Source organism: Lemur catta, chromosome 7, assembly GCF_020740605.2.
Source record: "Lemur catta isolate mLemCat1 chromosome 7, mLemCat1.pri, whole genome shotgun sequence".
Taxonomy (NCBI): Eukaryota; Metazoa; Chordata; class Mammalia; order Primates; family Lemuridae; genus Lemur; species Lemur catta.
The window spans coordinates 21,242,586-21,257,870 of NC_059134.1; the positions used below are offsets into that span (position 1 = coordinate 21,242,586).

Below are 15,285 nucleotides of genomic sequence, written 5' to 3' on the forward strand. Positions count from 1 at the left end.
TGGGCAACAGAGTGAGACTCTGTCTCAAAAATAAATAAATAAATAAAAATAAAAACAAATATGTGAATTTATAAATTTTTAACCCTTTTGGGAATATTTGCATCTTAAAAGAATAAGGGTGAAAAATTATAAGAAAGCCTAATGGTGAGATTTCATACCCTTTGACTTGTGAAAAGCCATCTACTGGCATCACTCCAGGGAGAAGGTGGCACCCAGAGTGCCCCCTAAAATTAACTAGAATTTCAAGAACTAGGACTCAGACTTCTTCCCACTTCCCACTCCCACCTAGAACTCCCATAAGAAAAAAAGTTAGTCCACCTCCAGACAACCACTCATTGGACCCTAGTCTAGTCTAGGGCTCTGAGCTCTATATGTGGCACAACTAGAGTGTTCCAGGCCACTGGCAGGTTGATGTCAGTAGCTTCCTTCAATCTCCAAGCTTTGGGCCTAGGAGAGAAGAGGGTGAAGCAACGTACTGTTTCTTGGGTCATCCTGCCAGCAGCCCTCATGACCCTGTGGACACTTACCTACCTCAAACCTCTGGCCGCTAAACCATCTGCAGTCCTGTTGGGTGATGGCTTAGCCCTGGTAAGTGTGGCCCAGTGGGAAAGAAGAGAAGAAAAGGGGAAAGGTGGAGTATGCCCAATGAAGTCCCTGCCATGCCTATCCTAGCCATGGGGCTCCAGGGTCCTTCCTGCTTCCCACTGCCCTTCGTGACCAGTAACACACCCCTCCCCTGTAGATACAACCAAGACTCAGTGATCCCTAAAGAGAGAGGCATGTATCACTTGGACAAGAACACCCACATGCTGCATGCACAGCCACCATGAACAAGTGTCATTGACCAATGCCAAGAATGGGAGTCTGGAGGCAGAGGACCCGGTCTCCAGGCCTGGCTCCTCCTCCACTAGCCAGGGTCATTGGGCAGGTTACTTAACCCAAGTCTCCGTGCTCTCATCTGCAAAATGAGTTGTCATGAGGGTATACAGGGTTGGCGTGGGACTCCCTGGAGATAATGAACATGAAGCATTTGTAAGATGTAAAGCATGACACAAATATTTCTTAAGCTACACATTCACTAGTTCGACATATACTCAAGACTTACCATCCCCTGCCATAGACTCCCCAAAGCTGACAGACATCTCACTAAGTGCGTTGAAGACCCCCTCACGGCCCATGGTACCAGGTGGCAGACCCCACACATTTATATACTGCATACTGTATAAATATAGGTTTTATTAATAACGGGTGAAATCCCACAAATACAACTGGCATCTCTGTGTGATGGGAAGACGCTGTGGCAGGGTGAGGGCAGATACAGAGGGATGTATATAGGAACGAGGGGGAAAAAGAACCTTGAGGGAGGGGAAATCAGAAGCAGAATGAGCCTGGACCCACCAGGAAAGCCACACATGCTCTGGGTGTGTCTGCCACCTGGTGCCCAGGGCATACTGCTCTGATGCCCAGGGGCCACCTGCTGATTGGAAGCAGAGGAGGGACATGGACAGGAGTTTGAATGAGCAGCAAGCTGCTGGGGAAGTGGTAGGGGAGTGAGAATGCCAGTGTGGAGCACAAAAGGAGGGCTGTGGGGTGGCGGTGGCCAAAGCCAACTTATGCCCGTGCTTGTGCTTGTGTTGGGTCCTGAACTCCAGGGAGCTAGTGCCCTGTGCCACCCCTGGCTTGGGAGGGAGGGAAGACTGACGGGTAGACACCTGCAGATCCTGGAGACATCCTGGGCAGCACCAGCCTCATCCTTAGAGTCTCCAAAGTAAGATTCCCCAGGAGGAGGTTGGCACTGCCCTCCCCACAGCACCCCCGACCCTACCACCATGACACCGTCACTCTTCCTCTGCACTGTAGGAGATGGCGAGCGTGTAGGGCTGAGATTGCCTGTTCGCATGTAAGTGCCTGTCACTCCAGAGAAGGAGAGAGCATCATGGGACCGAGCATCAGGAACAGCGAGAAAGGAGGGTTGGGTCTTCCCCCACTCACCCCCCAGAATAAAGTGCATTCTCCAGGTCCAGTGGCAGGTGGGAGAGGAACACAGACATTATTGCAGATGTGCCACCAGGCCCTACCCCCCACCAAGGTGATGGGGAGGTGGGAGGGAGCATCCCAAAGCCCCAGGCCTCTTTAATCCCCAGGATTGAGAGTGGTGACCCAGACAGAAAACCCAGCTTTCTGTCCCAGCAGATTGTCCAAATCAGCCAGGGTCAGGGGGTGGGGAGAAGGAGAGGAGGAGGAAGAGACTTCCAGAGTCCTTCCTTGCTCTACTCCCGCGTCCATAATGGGACTTACAGGGGACCCCACCAGGGCCCAGCCCTGGAACTCCAACCTTATAGCAGCCCAGTTTACAAACACTTGTGTGGTAGGGACCCCCAGAGGGGCCACTTTGGTCAGTTGTAAGTGGGATCCTGGCGAGCCTGGGGCCCCCAGGCAGACAACAGAGGAGGATGCCGTGGGCAAGGAGGGTGGCAGCCTCCCAGTGGTCTTTGCATGCAGGTGTTGGGGAGAGTAGGGAGGAAGCTACAAATAGCATCAATTTGGGAAGACTCCTAGACATGGTGGGGAGGGCTGGCGCCCCCCACTCCCAGGGCCCAGGCTGGAAGCACAGTCCATCAGCCAGCCTGTGGAGGACCGAGGGAGGGGAGGGCAGCTACACCAGCAACCAGTGCCCAAGTCTACAAGGTTAAAACAGTCCCAAAGGGCTGGGGGGGGTGGGGCTTCCTGCTGCGGGGGCTGGGGCGCAGGCCAGGGGCAAGGTCTATCTCTCTGACTTGACCCGGTAACGGAGCACAAGATATGCCAGCAGCCGCAGTGCCAGGAAGAAGATGCCCAAGACCAGGAAGTCCATGTAGAGCTTGGCATCCTCCACATCCAGCGCTCGGAGGATGCTCTGTGGCTCCCGGAACGGGCAGCGTTCCTCTAAGCATGTCAGGTCTCCCCGCTCCATGCCATAGATCGTCAGGATCACACCCTCAAAGCCATACCTAGGCAGGCACAGACATCAGAACAGGATCCAGAGCACAGGGTCCCTGCTCCCTGGGTAAATCGCTGGAGCCTAGCTGCAATGCTGTCACTCCTGGGGGCCTGCCAGGGTGCCCCTACCCAAAGAATAATAGAACAGGCACCAGACTTGGCATAACCCAGGAAGACCTGGGCATGGCCTCCTGCAGGGAGGAGCAGGGGCAAATGGGAGGGAGGGGCACTGACCTGACATAGGAGAGGTAGGAGCTCCATTGCAGGTAAGTGGGGATGGTCTTGAAGCTGACAAAGAAGCCGGAGAACAAGAGGACAGGGATGGCGGTAACGGGGCCCACAAAGGTGGCCACCTAGAGGGGAAGGGAGGGGGCCGGGCCATCATAGGGGTGACCAGGACAGACCCAGGACTGGGGTGGCCCCAGGGCTTCCCAGTAGGTCCATCCCACCCCTTATGCTAGCCCCTGTCTCCTCCCACAAGACCTCACCCCCACTTGGGAATCCCCATGAGCCAGCCCTCCTACCTGCAGGGAGTTGGAGGCAGCTCCAATCAGCAGCCCCAGAGATTGGGCCACCAAGGCCGTGGCGGTAGCCAGGGCTGAGAAGAGCAGGAAGCGGCTGGTCTCAGCTGGCTGGCCTGTCATCCAGTACACGATGCTGCAGTATACCACTGGGCACACCACCTGGGGAGCGACCACAGCCGGGCAGTGGACTTCACACCAGGGGCACAGTGGCCGAGACCCTCCGCTGCACCCGGGCATGAACCTCTAGAACACCTATTCCCAGAGTGCCCATGCCTATCCTGACTGCAAACTCTTGCTCATGCTGTGTGACACATGTCCCCTGATTTTATGAACCTCACTCATCTTCCTGTCCCACCTCTTCCATTGGGCCCACTCTGACCAGTTCAGGCACGGTGACTTCTCTTTCCTTTGAGCTCCTAAAGTCCTTCCCATCTGGACAAGCTTATTCCTTATACTGTTAATTAATTAACTTCCACAGGACAGTGTTTTGTTCCCCCTACGAGAGCATCAACTCCTGGGGGGCAAGGACTGAGCCCACTACGCACAGTTGTTCCCCGCACAAGGGCGTCCAATCAAGAGACAGCCAGAGGCCAAGATCCAGCCTGCGCTCTTTTCACCAGGCCAAGTACCGTCACAGTGCAGCGTCCACCCTGACGAAGGCCACCTTTTTTCTAATTTGCACAAAGGTGCCCTGTGGATTACTGGTGGCCCTGGTGCTTGGAACAGGATGATGGCGGCAGTAACAACAAAACCAGCTAACATTTATTTGGCATTAGTGTGTGCCAAGTACTACTCTAAGTACTTTACGTGCATTAACTCATTTAATTCTCACAAACAATTCTGAGGTACATACTAATGTCATCCCATTTTATAGACAGGGACACTGAAGCAAAGAGATTAGGTGACTTGCCCAACATCTTGCAGCTAGCAAGTAGCAGGAAGGCTCCAGAGCCTACACTATTCTCTACTGCCTCTAAGATTTACAGAGTCATTTGTAGGGTTATTACTTTCATCATTTTCTGTTTGTTCCCATGAAAACGAAAGTCCCACAAGGTCAGTCTAGTTCGCTGCTACATCCCTAGGGCCTGGTTCAGAGCCTGGTGGGTGGTAAGTACTCACCACCTAGTTCCTAAGTGGGTAGAAGGAAAAGAAGGGGAGGAAAGTGACAAGGTTGAGGGAGGCAGGCAAGCAAGGAGGGAGGGAGCAAGGCAAGGTGGAGGCAGTGGGCAGGCAGAAGGAAGAGGCTCACCTGAAAGGGCACATCAGCCATGGTCTTGGCCAGGTAATACGCTTTGAGGCTGTACCAGTAGTTGAGGTGCTCCCTCATAAAGACTGCCATCTCTAAGGGGACTGAGGACACAGGCTGATTAGGTGCAGCTGGGAGCCACCCTGGCTCCTGCCCCGTACTCCAGCACCCACGCCCACGCCCACGCCCATGCCCCATGCCCAGGGCAGCTCAGCTCACAGGTGAGCACAGTTGGCATAAGGGCAGCAAACATGAGGAACAGCATGGAAAAGAAGAGGCAGCCGGTGTTGTTGAAGACCTTGCTGGCATCATCGCCGATATGCAGGTAGAGGAGACCAATGAGCACGCCGATCAACACGTGGGACATGAACCGCAGGTGAGTTAGGACCTGTGGGAGGGGGCATCCCCAGGAGAGGGGATGTGTCACAGGCCAGGGATGGGTAGGCCACAGTGGGGTAGGAACTCAGAGCTGCCCTCACTGGCACATAGATGCACTGTGGTGGGGAGCTGCAGAGGAAGGGGCTCCATTCCCACCCCATTCCCACCTCAGGTGCATTGCTGGGGGGAGCTGCGGACGAAGGGGCCCCATTCCCACCCCAGCTGCTGGGATCCTACAACCCACAAGACCAGGCCTATGCCAGCCTCCTTTGCCCCAACTTGACGCCTCACCGTGTCCCTGAGGATGGACAAGAAGGTCCTCTTGAAGAGGATGCAGAACTGTGTGAGGGTGCTGGTGGCAAAGGTGTGGCTTTCAATGGGATCTACTTCCTGGGAAGAAGAAATGATCAGGTGAGCCCATCCCACCACCCACAGCCCACCCAGCTCAGCGAACGAGAAAACCCCTGAGCCCTTCCCCAGGGCAGGGGTCCTCCAGCTCTACAGGAGAATCCTCTGTCATGGAGTTGTGTACCTGGAAGCTGAGCCTAGGGGTGTGAATCAGAGCAAGATTCAGAGAGAGACGCAAGGAGCAGGCCAAACACTTGGGAGGGAGAAGGTGGAAAGGAAGTCATGGACACTCATGGTGGCCAATAGTAGATCAGTCACTTCTTTAATCCTTTGGAAGACATTAACCCTAACGATGTAATTCCTTTATACCACCCATTTCACAATAATACTATTTAATAATGATGACAACAGTAACAATAATAATTAACCTTTCTGATCTTCAAGGTTCATAGTATCTCATTTAAGGAAAAGAACAGGCATTGGGCAAACACCTGCTGTACCAGCTACAGTGCTAAGAGCTTTATGTGATTATCTAATTAGTGCCCCCAGTAACCCTGTGAAGTAGTATCATCATCTCCAAGTTGGACATGACAGTAAGCCACATTGGCCACTAGGCCAGGGACAGCGTTGGTCTTGCTTACCAGATGGGCACTGTGCCAGTACTGAGGACAACACACTATAGATGGTCAATAAGAATTTGCTGAATGAATAAGTGAGTGAGGAAACTGAAGTTCAAAGAGGTTAAGTAATGTGCCTAAAGTCACACAGCTGCTAATAGTAGGCCGATCCCAAGTCCTAGGTTCTTCCTAGTACCCAACAACTGCGATGCCTCCAGCCCCTTTGGCAAGGCAGTCATTGTCCATGGTTCAGTTGCCCCGCCCCCACTCTGCCTTCTCTGCCCTCTTCACCCCTACTCACCGGAGGGCAAGGGGGACAGGGGGCAGGGACTTCATTCTTCTCAGGGCTGCTCTTCTTCTCAGCCATGGCGCACAGCCCATTCTGCACAGCCCTAAACAGCATGGGGTTCAGGTCTCCATACTCGCCAGAGGCCACCTCGATGACTGGGGGACACAGAGCACAGCGCTCAGCTAAGATTCACCCTTACTTCCCAAGGACACGTCAGCCCCTCCTTGGGTATGTGGCAAAGGCAGGTGACAGCGAGACCTCTGCCTACAGGGGGCCTGAGTGCAGGACCTGAGCCCCGGGTTTGGCCACCGCTGCATCCCAGCCCCTGCCACCGGCCCCCACTCACTGAAGTCAGCTGGGTTGTGGTAGGTGGGGCAGTGCAAGCCAAGCCCCTTCAGATAGGGGATCAGGTTGGTGACCACGCCTTTGAAGATGCACTGACCCTGGCTCAGGATGTAGAGCTGCAGCAGAAAGAGAAGGGTGAGGAAGACACACCCGACAGGCCAGGCAGGGACCCGCCAGCACCTCTACCAATACCCTTCCATCCCTGCATCTCAGGCCAATCTTCTTTGAGGCCTGGAGGCACTCACCTTGTCAAACATCTCAAAGAGCTTGGCACTGGGCTGGTGGATGGTGCAGATGATGGTACGGCCCCCCTGCGCCAGGGACTTCATGAGGGACACCACTTGGAAACAAGAGGCACTGTCCAGACCGCTGTCCAGAGAGAGGCCACCAGGGGGCCCAGTGAGATGGGTGAGGCCAAGAGAAGGGAGTGTTTGGGGTAGGGCAGTTGCTGTGAAGGGGATGGAGCCGACACGAAGAGATCACTCTGGCCAACCCCATCCCCCAGTATCCTGTATGGTCAGGCACTTAGGGGTACCCAGAAGCCCAGAGCACTGTCAGTTTTAAAAGCATATTTATATATTTGTTTGTTATTTTGAGATAGGGTCTCACTCTGTCACCCAGGCTAGAGTGCAGTGGCACAATCATAGCTCACTGTAACCTCAAATTCCTGGGCTCAAATGATTTTCTGGCCTTAGCCTCCTGAGTAGCTGTGACCATAGGCGTATGCCACCACATCCAGCTTATTTTTCTTATCTTTTGTAGAGATGGGGTCTCTCTAAGTTGCCCAGGCTGGTCTCAAACTCCTGGCCTCAAGTGATTCTCCCACCTCAGCCTCCCAAAATGCTGGGATTGCAGGCATGAGCCATTGCACCCAGCCTAACAAGCATATATTAAGCACCTGTTGTATGCCAGGCACTGGGATTAAAATGTTGCATAAATAAGACACAGACTCTTGTCTGGAGGGATAGACAAGTGCACAGATGATTTTAGGTAACGTGGAAAGTGCTGTAGCTACACGGATGAGAGAGGGAGAATTCAGCTCTGCTGTAGCAGGGTGTCGGAGGGTAGTCAGAGAAGGTTTCTGAGTGAGCCTACAAGGAGTAGGAGCTAAGCTAGGTGAATGTGGTAGAGGAGGCATGGAGGTGAAGGGCATTCCAGCAGAAGACACAGCATGGACAAAGCTTAGAGGCATGGAGCATGTGGCTTGACCAGGGAATTACAAGCAACTCAGTATTATTAGAGCATAAAATACAAGACATGAGGCTAGTGAAGTAGATTCAGACCAGGACCTTGTAAGTCACCTGACTTTATTCTGAGGACAAATGAGAATCATTGCATGTTTTTAAGAAAGGGAATGAGTACAGCCAGAGTTGTCTTCTGGAAAATTCACCCTGGCTGCTGTTGGGAAGAAGGATTGGCTAGGAGACACTGGAGACGAAGAGATTAAGTCTGTTGATGATGATGTTTGAACCTAAGCACTGGCACCAGAGATGGGACAGGGAGAATCTGAGAGACATCAAAAGAGGGTAGAGGCCAGGTGTGGTGGCTCACGCCTGTAATCCTAGCACTCTGGGAGGCCGAGGCAGGGGGGATTGTTTGAGCTCAGGAGTTTGAGACCAGCCTGAGCAAGAGCGAGACCCTGTCTCTACTAAAAATAGAAAGAAATTATCTGCACAACTAAAAATATATATAGAAAAAATTAGTCGGGCATGGTGGCACATGCCTGTAGTCTCAGCTACTTGGGAGGCTGAGGCAGAAGGATTGCTTAAGCCCAGGAGTTTCAGGTTGCTATGAGCTAAGCTGATGCCTCGGCACTCTAGCCCAGGCAACAGAGGGAGACTCTGTCTCAAAAAAAAGGGGGGGAGGGCGGAGTAGAATCAACAGGGCTTGGTGGCTGGTGGCTGTGGGGGACAGGAGAGGGAGCATCAATCAAGGAGGACATGCAGGTCTCTGCCTGGGGGAAGGATGGGGCTTGGCAAGGATGCAGATGAGGAGTAAGCCCTTATGGCGGCCCCAGGAGGCTGCACACAGAGGCTCTGGTTCCCAGTCATGGAGAAGATGCAGCCTCCAGCCCTGGCTCAGGGCCGAGGAGAGACAGGGGGGTCTCCCAGTGGGAGAGGAGGGGGAGAGCTACCTGGTGGGCTCATCAAAGAACATGACAGGTGGGTTGTTGACCAGCTCCAGGGCGATGGCCAGGCGCTTCCTCTGCCCGCCGGAGAGCAGGGCTGTTCTCGTGTGGGAGCAGGACATCAGGCCCAGTGCCGTCAGGATCTCTGTCACCTGGCCCCACCCCCACCCACCCCAGGTCAGCTTCAGAGTCTCTGCTTCCACCAGGCACCACCCCAACTTCAAAAAGCATCTCCCTCGAGTCCCTTGTCTCTGGCTTGGCCGCCATTCTCCCACCCCCAGCTCAGGGCCAATAGCATCATGAGGGCTGCCGTCCAGGTGCCTACCCTTCCACACTCACCAGCTCCTTCTTCACCTCTTGCTTCTCACTCAGCTTCAGGTTAGCAGAGACCTGGGGCCCAGAGAGTAGGCAAGAAGGGTATGTGTAAGAGGGGGCACTACCTTGACCCCCAGTCAGTGGGGAGGGTGGGGACAGCAGACAGCAGGGGGCTGCTGGGAGGAGGGGATGGCCATCCAGCCCTCACCATCATGGCTTCCAACACTGTGAGGTGTGGCAGCAGCATGTCATCCTGCATGATGTAGCAGGACATCTTGCGGAAGGTCCTCAGGTCCCGCGGCCGCCCGTTGACCAGGATCTGCCCCTTCATTCCAGACTCTCTGCAGGGACATTGGTTGGGGATGGGGATCAAAGCGACTTCCATAGCTCCCATGCTGCCCCAGGGATCCTTCTTCCTGGGTCCTGCTCCCTTTCCACCCCAGCCTCATTCTCACCTGTATCCTGCTAAGATGTTCATGAACGTGGACTTGCCAGCCCCCGAGGGGCCCATGATGCCAATCAGCTCCCGGCGGCGGAATTTACCTGAGAGGCACTTGAGAAGGGTCTTATAACCTGTAGCAAGGGAGGGAGGGATTTTTGGTCAGGGTTACAGCAAACAGAGGCGCCCCCAAATCTCTTAGGGACAGCCGTGGCTATCAGTGAAATAGGCAGTCCTTACTCTGTGTGACTGGTTAGGATGGAGGAGCAACCTGCAGAGCCCCAGCAATAACCCATCCCTCTCATCCTGTCCCTTTAGAAACAACCACCACTAATATCAAAGTACCAGAGGTGACAATCCTTTTCTGAAGGCCGTGGGGAAACCCACACATCTCATGGATGGGTGTGGAGAGGGGATCGAGGTTATAGAAGACCCTGGTCCTCTTCTGTAATCACAGTGATCACTGTCACCCCTTCCAGGAAAACCTTCCCACTACTCAGGCCCGAACTCGCTGACTGTCCTCTGTGTCCCCATAGCACTTCTCAAATTCCAGCATGTTGGTTACTCGATGTGCCTGTCACTTGCCCTGGTCCCCCAGCCTCTTAGACAGTGAGCTCCTTAGGGGCAGGGTCTGTGTCTTACTCATCTTTGTAACCTCAGCAGACTATCTGGCATGTAGTAGGTGCTCAGTAAGTGTTTTTTTTTTTTTTTTTTTTGAGAGAGTGTCGCTTTGTTGCCCTGGCTAGAGTGAGTGCCGTGGCGTAAGCCTAGCTCACAGCAACCTCAAACTCCTGGGCTCAAGCGATCCTACTGCCTCAGCCTCCAGAGTAGCTGGGACTACAGGCATGCGCCACCATGCCCGGCTAATTTTTTTTTATATATATATATTTTAGTTGGCCAGATAATTTCTTTCTATTTTTAGTAGAGATGGGGTCTCGCTCTTGCTCAGGCTGGTCTCGAACTCTTGACCTCGAGCGATCCACCCGCCTCGGCCTCCCAGAGTGCCAGGATTACAGGCGTGAGCCACCGCGCCCAGCCTCAGTAAGTGTTTTATGAGTGTGTGTTCTCAGAGCTTTTGTGTCATTCTGAAAAAGCCTCCTTCTTTGTGCTCTCTCTGCCCACCAGGCTTGTCTCTACAGCCCCTAACATGGCCCAGTAAAATCTCACCTTTCATTCATTCATTGGGAGGCAGCATATGCATTTAGAGCACCGGTTTGGAGTCAGGTGGATCTGGGTTCAAATTCTGGCTCCACACTTACCAGCTGTGTGACCTCGGGCAAGTTCTTAACCTCTCTGAGCTCCAGGTCCCTCATCTGTAAAATGAGGATGATAGTACCTATCTCATAGGGTTGTTGTAAAGATTCAATGAGATAATATATGTAAAGCATATGACACAGTGCTTGGCATACAGAGTGCATTTAAAAAGTGACATTTTATTATTAATTCCATTTGATAAATGCTTATTGATATCTACTATACACCAAGCTCTGTACCAAACACTGGACAAAAAAATGAGGAAGACACAGTTTCTGCCCTCAAGAAGGTTACAGTCAAGGTAAGATAGACAAGAAAACATCTATGATCTGAAGAAAAATAAAGTAAGGGTTATAACAGAAGTACAGATAATGTGCCCTGAGAATACAGAAAATGGAATTGATGAGGGTGGAAGGGCAAGGGGAAATCAGGAGTGGCTTCATGGAAGAGATAGCATTTGAGCTAAGTCTTGAAAGGTGATCAGGATTTCAAAAGGCAGAGGGAAGGCAGGGGCCCTCCAGGCTTTGTGAGGAAAAGCTCGGCGGTACAAAAGCATCTATCTATCTATCTAATACAATCCAGGAACAGCGGGCAGAGCATACATGGAGTTACCTGGTGAGACGTGGGAGTAGAGAGGAAGGCTGAGGCCAACGAGGAGGGCATTGCCTGCTGGTTTTGCAGACCTGCCTTGGTAAGGGAGAGACACCAATCCCTCACCTAGCACTTTGCTTACTGCCACCCTCCGCCGACCCCCACAAAGCCTGATTCCCTCCCCACTCTACCTCCTTAGCAGAGACAGTGAAGGGGTGCCGTATTTGACCCTTCCTCCACTACACCTAGGATTGTGCTCTGGACCCAGCTGTCCCTCTGGACACTTCCTGTCAGAAGGGGGAGCAGCTCCTGCCCACAGCCAGGTCCTGGTCATACCAACTGCCTGGATGGTGCTTTATGGTTTACAAAGCTTGACACCTCAGCTGCTCCTCTAACAACATGGATGAGGCAACTGGGGCCCAGGCACAACCAATGACTCACCCAGGGTCACACATAAAGTTCTTTCCTGGGGGAGGGGAAGCCATGAGCTCCAACCCTCTCCTCAGTGCTCCTTCCCACCAATCAGAAAGACGTCTGGTGCTGCACTCCAGCTTATGTCTTTCAGAGCCACTGAGAAGAAGTGATCTCTTTTGCAGGAGAAGAAACTGTCAGTGACGAACCTTCCCCTCAATTAGTCTCAGCCAAATATTTGTGCCTAATACAAATATCATCTTACACTTGCTTTTCAGAGATATTGTCCAATTGAGCTTCCCAACAAGCCGATGTGGTGGGTATTCTCCTCATCCCTGTTTACAGATGAGGAAAGCAAGGCCAGAGAGGGTAAGCAGCCTGCCCAAGGTCACACAGCTTACAAGTGACTGGGAACCCATGACTTCTGATATACAACTGCTTAGCACGGAAGGGGCCTGCCAGGACTTTTGGCTGGAGAGATACCAGTATTCTAGTCCTGCAACAGTCAGGAACTCTTTTGCAATTTTGTCAAGTCACTTAATCTTTAGGGCTTCCAATTCCTCATCTAGAAAAGAAAGATAGTAATATCTCCTTCTAAGGACTTAATAGGGTTATTGTGAATATTAAGTGAGATCATTAATAATAATTAATAGGAAGGTGTTTTGAAAAATAAGAAACACCATATATGATTAGGGAAGGCTGATGACAAATTCTTACCTGGGAAAAGACAGAACTCTCCCTCTCTCCATCCCCCTTGCTCTTTTTCCTTTCTGCCTACCCCTAATTGCGTTGTGTCCTCTAGAGAAGGGGAGAGGGATTCAACAGAAAAGAGAAGGCAGAGAGGGGAAGGCAGAGGGCAGAGAAAGAGGCAAGGGATGAAAGAGATGGCAAAATGGCCAGTAGAGCAGAATGGGGCTGGCAGGGTCACAAGGAGGGAAGGACTCAGTCAGGGGTGCCAAGGGGTGTGGCTGGTAAGCTGAAGCAACCATTGAGCTGGCCCATCTACCCACCTTTCTTTTTTATCTTTGTTTCTCCCTAAAGTTATGAGGAAAGGAGAGGGCTAAGCAAATAACATTTTGCCCAGAGCTGGTCTCAGGACCTAGAGAGGCTGCTCAGGGATAGGACACTGGGCAGGGAGTCCAGATGCCTCCGTTTCATTGGCCCTGTGACCTTTTGGTCACTCATGGGAGTGAGGGTGGAGAGTGCAGAGACGACTCATGCTCAGCCCTGCTCTGAGGCACCCCAAATCTATTTCTTAAACCTCAGAGAACAATGTCCCAGCCACACCCCTAGCCCACGCCCTGGCTCTGGGTAACAGCCCCAGCTTCTCTGTTGCCAGCTCAAGCTGTCCAGGACAGGGCATGCAGAGGATGGTCAGGGTCCAGGGGAACCATCCTGACAGGAGGGGAAGGGCAGGAGATGGGACTGTTGTACCAGGCAAGTTAAGAGAGAGGAAAGGATAATGTATGGGAAGCTGAGAAACCAGCTGGTCCCAGCTCTACTACCTATTAGCTGTGTGACATTGGTCAAGTCGCTGAACTTCCCTAGACCTCAGTTTCCTTATTAGTAACATAGAGATGACATTTATCCTGCCCAACCTCCACCCTCCCTGCTTTGCAGGACTGTGGCAAGAATGGAGCAAGATGACAGGAATGAGAACATCCTTAAAACTAGGTCCAAGGGCATTGTTAGGCCCTGCAGACACAGCCCCCCACTTTCTCATACCAGCCCTCACAGGCAGGAACTCTCCACAAAAATAAAGCAGGAAAACTCATCAAGGACCACTCAAGGACCACTCAAGGACCAAAGGCCATAGGTCTCTTCAGAAGAGAAAGCTCCAAGAACCAACAGAACCTAGTGTCCCCCAGTGCGCACAGGTGTGGGGAGCACAGATCCTGGCACCTCCGCTATGTGCGCAGTGAGAGAGGGGCTGGGGTCAGATGTTAGTGTCCCACGGAGCCCTCTGGTGCAGGACACGTCGAACAGGGGACACCCAGGCCTCCTGCTCCTGGAGAGGCAACTCGGAGAGGGCCCATAGCTCCCTACCCCTTTTGCGCCAGCAGGGCCCCTCCCGCACAGAGTAGGACAGCTCCACGAACTCGATGTCCACGGCTGAGCGCTTAGGTAGGTGGGAGAAGCGCTGGGCTTCAGTGATGTGGTTTTCCACCTTCTTCAGGTGCGTGGTCAGCACGGGGGGCTCCGCCCCGTCCTCCAGCACCACAGCCATGGCCACAGCCCCCGGCCCTAGTCCGCAGCCCACGGCCTCCAGCGCCTTCTCCGCCATCACGCCGCCCGCCTGCAGGGAGAAGGCCTGCTCGGTTCGGGGCAGACCCCCGAGTCTCGGCGCAAAGCTCCGTTGTGTTCTAATGCTGCCCCCGCCCCGCTCCCCGCCTCCTTCTTAGGGCAGATCGGAGACTGTTAGCACCCCACTCGCGGCCGCTTGGGCACTTGCCTCCCACCCCCAAACACCGCGATGCTCAGTCCCGACCTCTGCTCGGTCCCGGGCAGCCCCGGCCCCAGCCCGGCCCCAGCCGGGCCCCTGGAAGCCCTTACCCACTTCTTCCTCCCCGAGGCGCCTCTAATCTCCTTACCCCGCAGGCCAGCAGCCCCTGGGGACTGGAGGGATGGGGGGCGGGGGAGAAGAAGCTGCCAGCTAGGAGGTCAGGTGGGCAGGGTGAGCGCAGGGTGGGCCGGGGGAGGCGGAGAAGAGAAGGCTCTGGGCCTCCAGCTGCGCCCCCCTCCCCGTCTCTGGGCTTCTCGCCCAGGCCGGCCACTCCCGCCCGCGCCCCCGGGCCCGCGCGCCCCAGGCGCTCCCCGAAGACGGGCGCACCACCCAGACTCAAAGCCCCCACGGTCAGCTAAGCCCCCAAGACGGGCTCAACCCTCCGCCCCGTCTCCCGCATGCCTAGTCACCTTGACGCGCCCCTGGGCCGGTGCGGGGCCCGGATGCTCAGCGCGGCCACGGGCCGGGGATGGAGAGTCAGGGCTCTCCTTACCTGCCTCGGGCTGCGGCGCCCGCGTCCCGGCTCCCGGTCCCGGTGGCCCGGGCCGGGGCGGGGCCAGGACAGGACGAGAGACGAGGAGAGGCGAGCCTCCTGTCACAGGAGATGACACGGTTGGGGAGGAGCGGTTGAGGTCGCGCCTCGACTCCTCTTGGCTGGGCACACCCGGTTCCCTGGGCCGGTCCCCGGCGAGGTGTCCTCCGAGCCCGCCGGGCGACTGCGCTCTTCTCCAAGCTACTGCTAGCGGGTCCCGCTGCTCTTAAAGGGCCCGCGCCGCCCAGTAGCCCGCGGGGGGCAAGGATGGCGAAGACAGGAGCAGCGCCCGTGGGGCGGGGGCCTGAGGGCGTGCAGTTGTGGACCCAGGACTGGGGGTTGGCGGGGAACCGCTGACTTGGTTGTACCGAAGAAAGGAGAGCTGG

General features: G+C 54.4%; 1 protein-coding gene across 1 annotated transcript; it reads right to left on the minus strand.

Moving 5' to 3' along the window:
• Nucleotides 1–1,216: 1,216 nt before the first annotated feature.
• Nucleotides 1,217–14,154, minus strand: ABCG4 (ATP binding cassette subfamily G member 4). Its single transcript, XM_045556299.1, has 14 exons — nucleotides 13,911–14,154; nucleotides 9,625–9,742; nucleotides 9,378–9,510; nucleotides 9,194–9,244; nucleotides 8,861–9,006; nucleotides 6,972–7,095; nucleotides 6,728–6,842; nucleotides 6,394–6,536; nucleotides 5,419–5,517; nucleotides 4,969–5,137; nucleotides 4,753–4,853; nucleotides 3,504–3,662; nucleotides 3,214–3,332; nucleotides 1,217–2,990 (listed from the first exon to the last, which is right to left on the minus strand). The coding sequence occupies exons 1-14, from the start codon at nucleotides 14,146–14,148 to the stop codon at nucleotides 2,765–2,767; spliced, it is 1,941 nt and encodes a 646-aa protein (XP_045412255.1). The 5' UTR covers nucleotides 14,149–14,154; the 3' UTR covers nucleotides 1,217–2,764.
• Nucleotides 14,155–15,285: the final 1,131 nt, after the last annotated feature.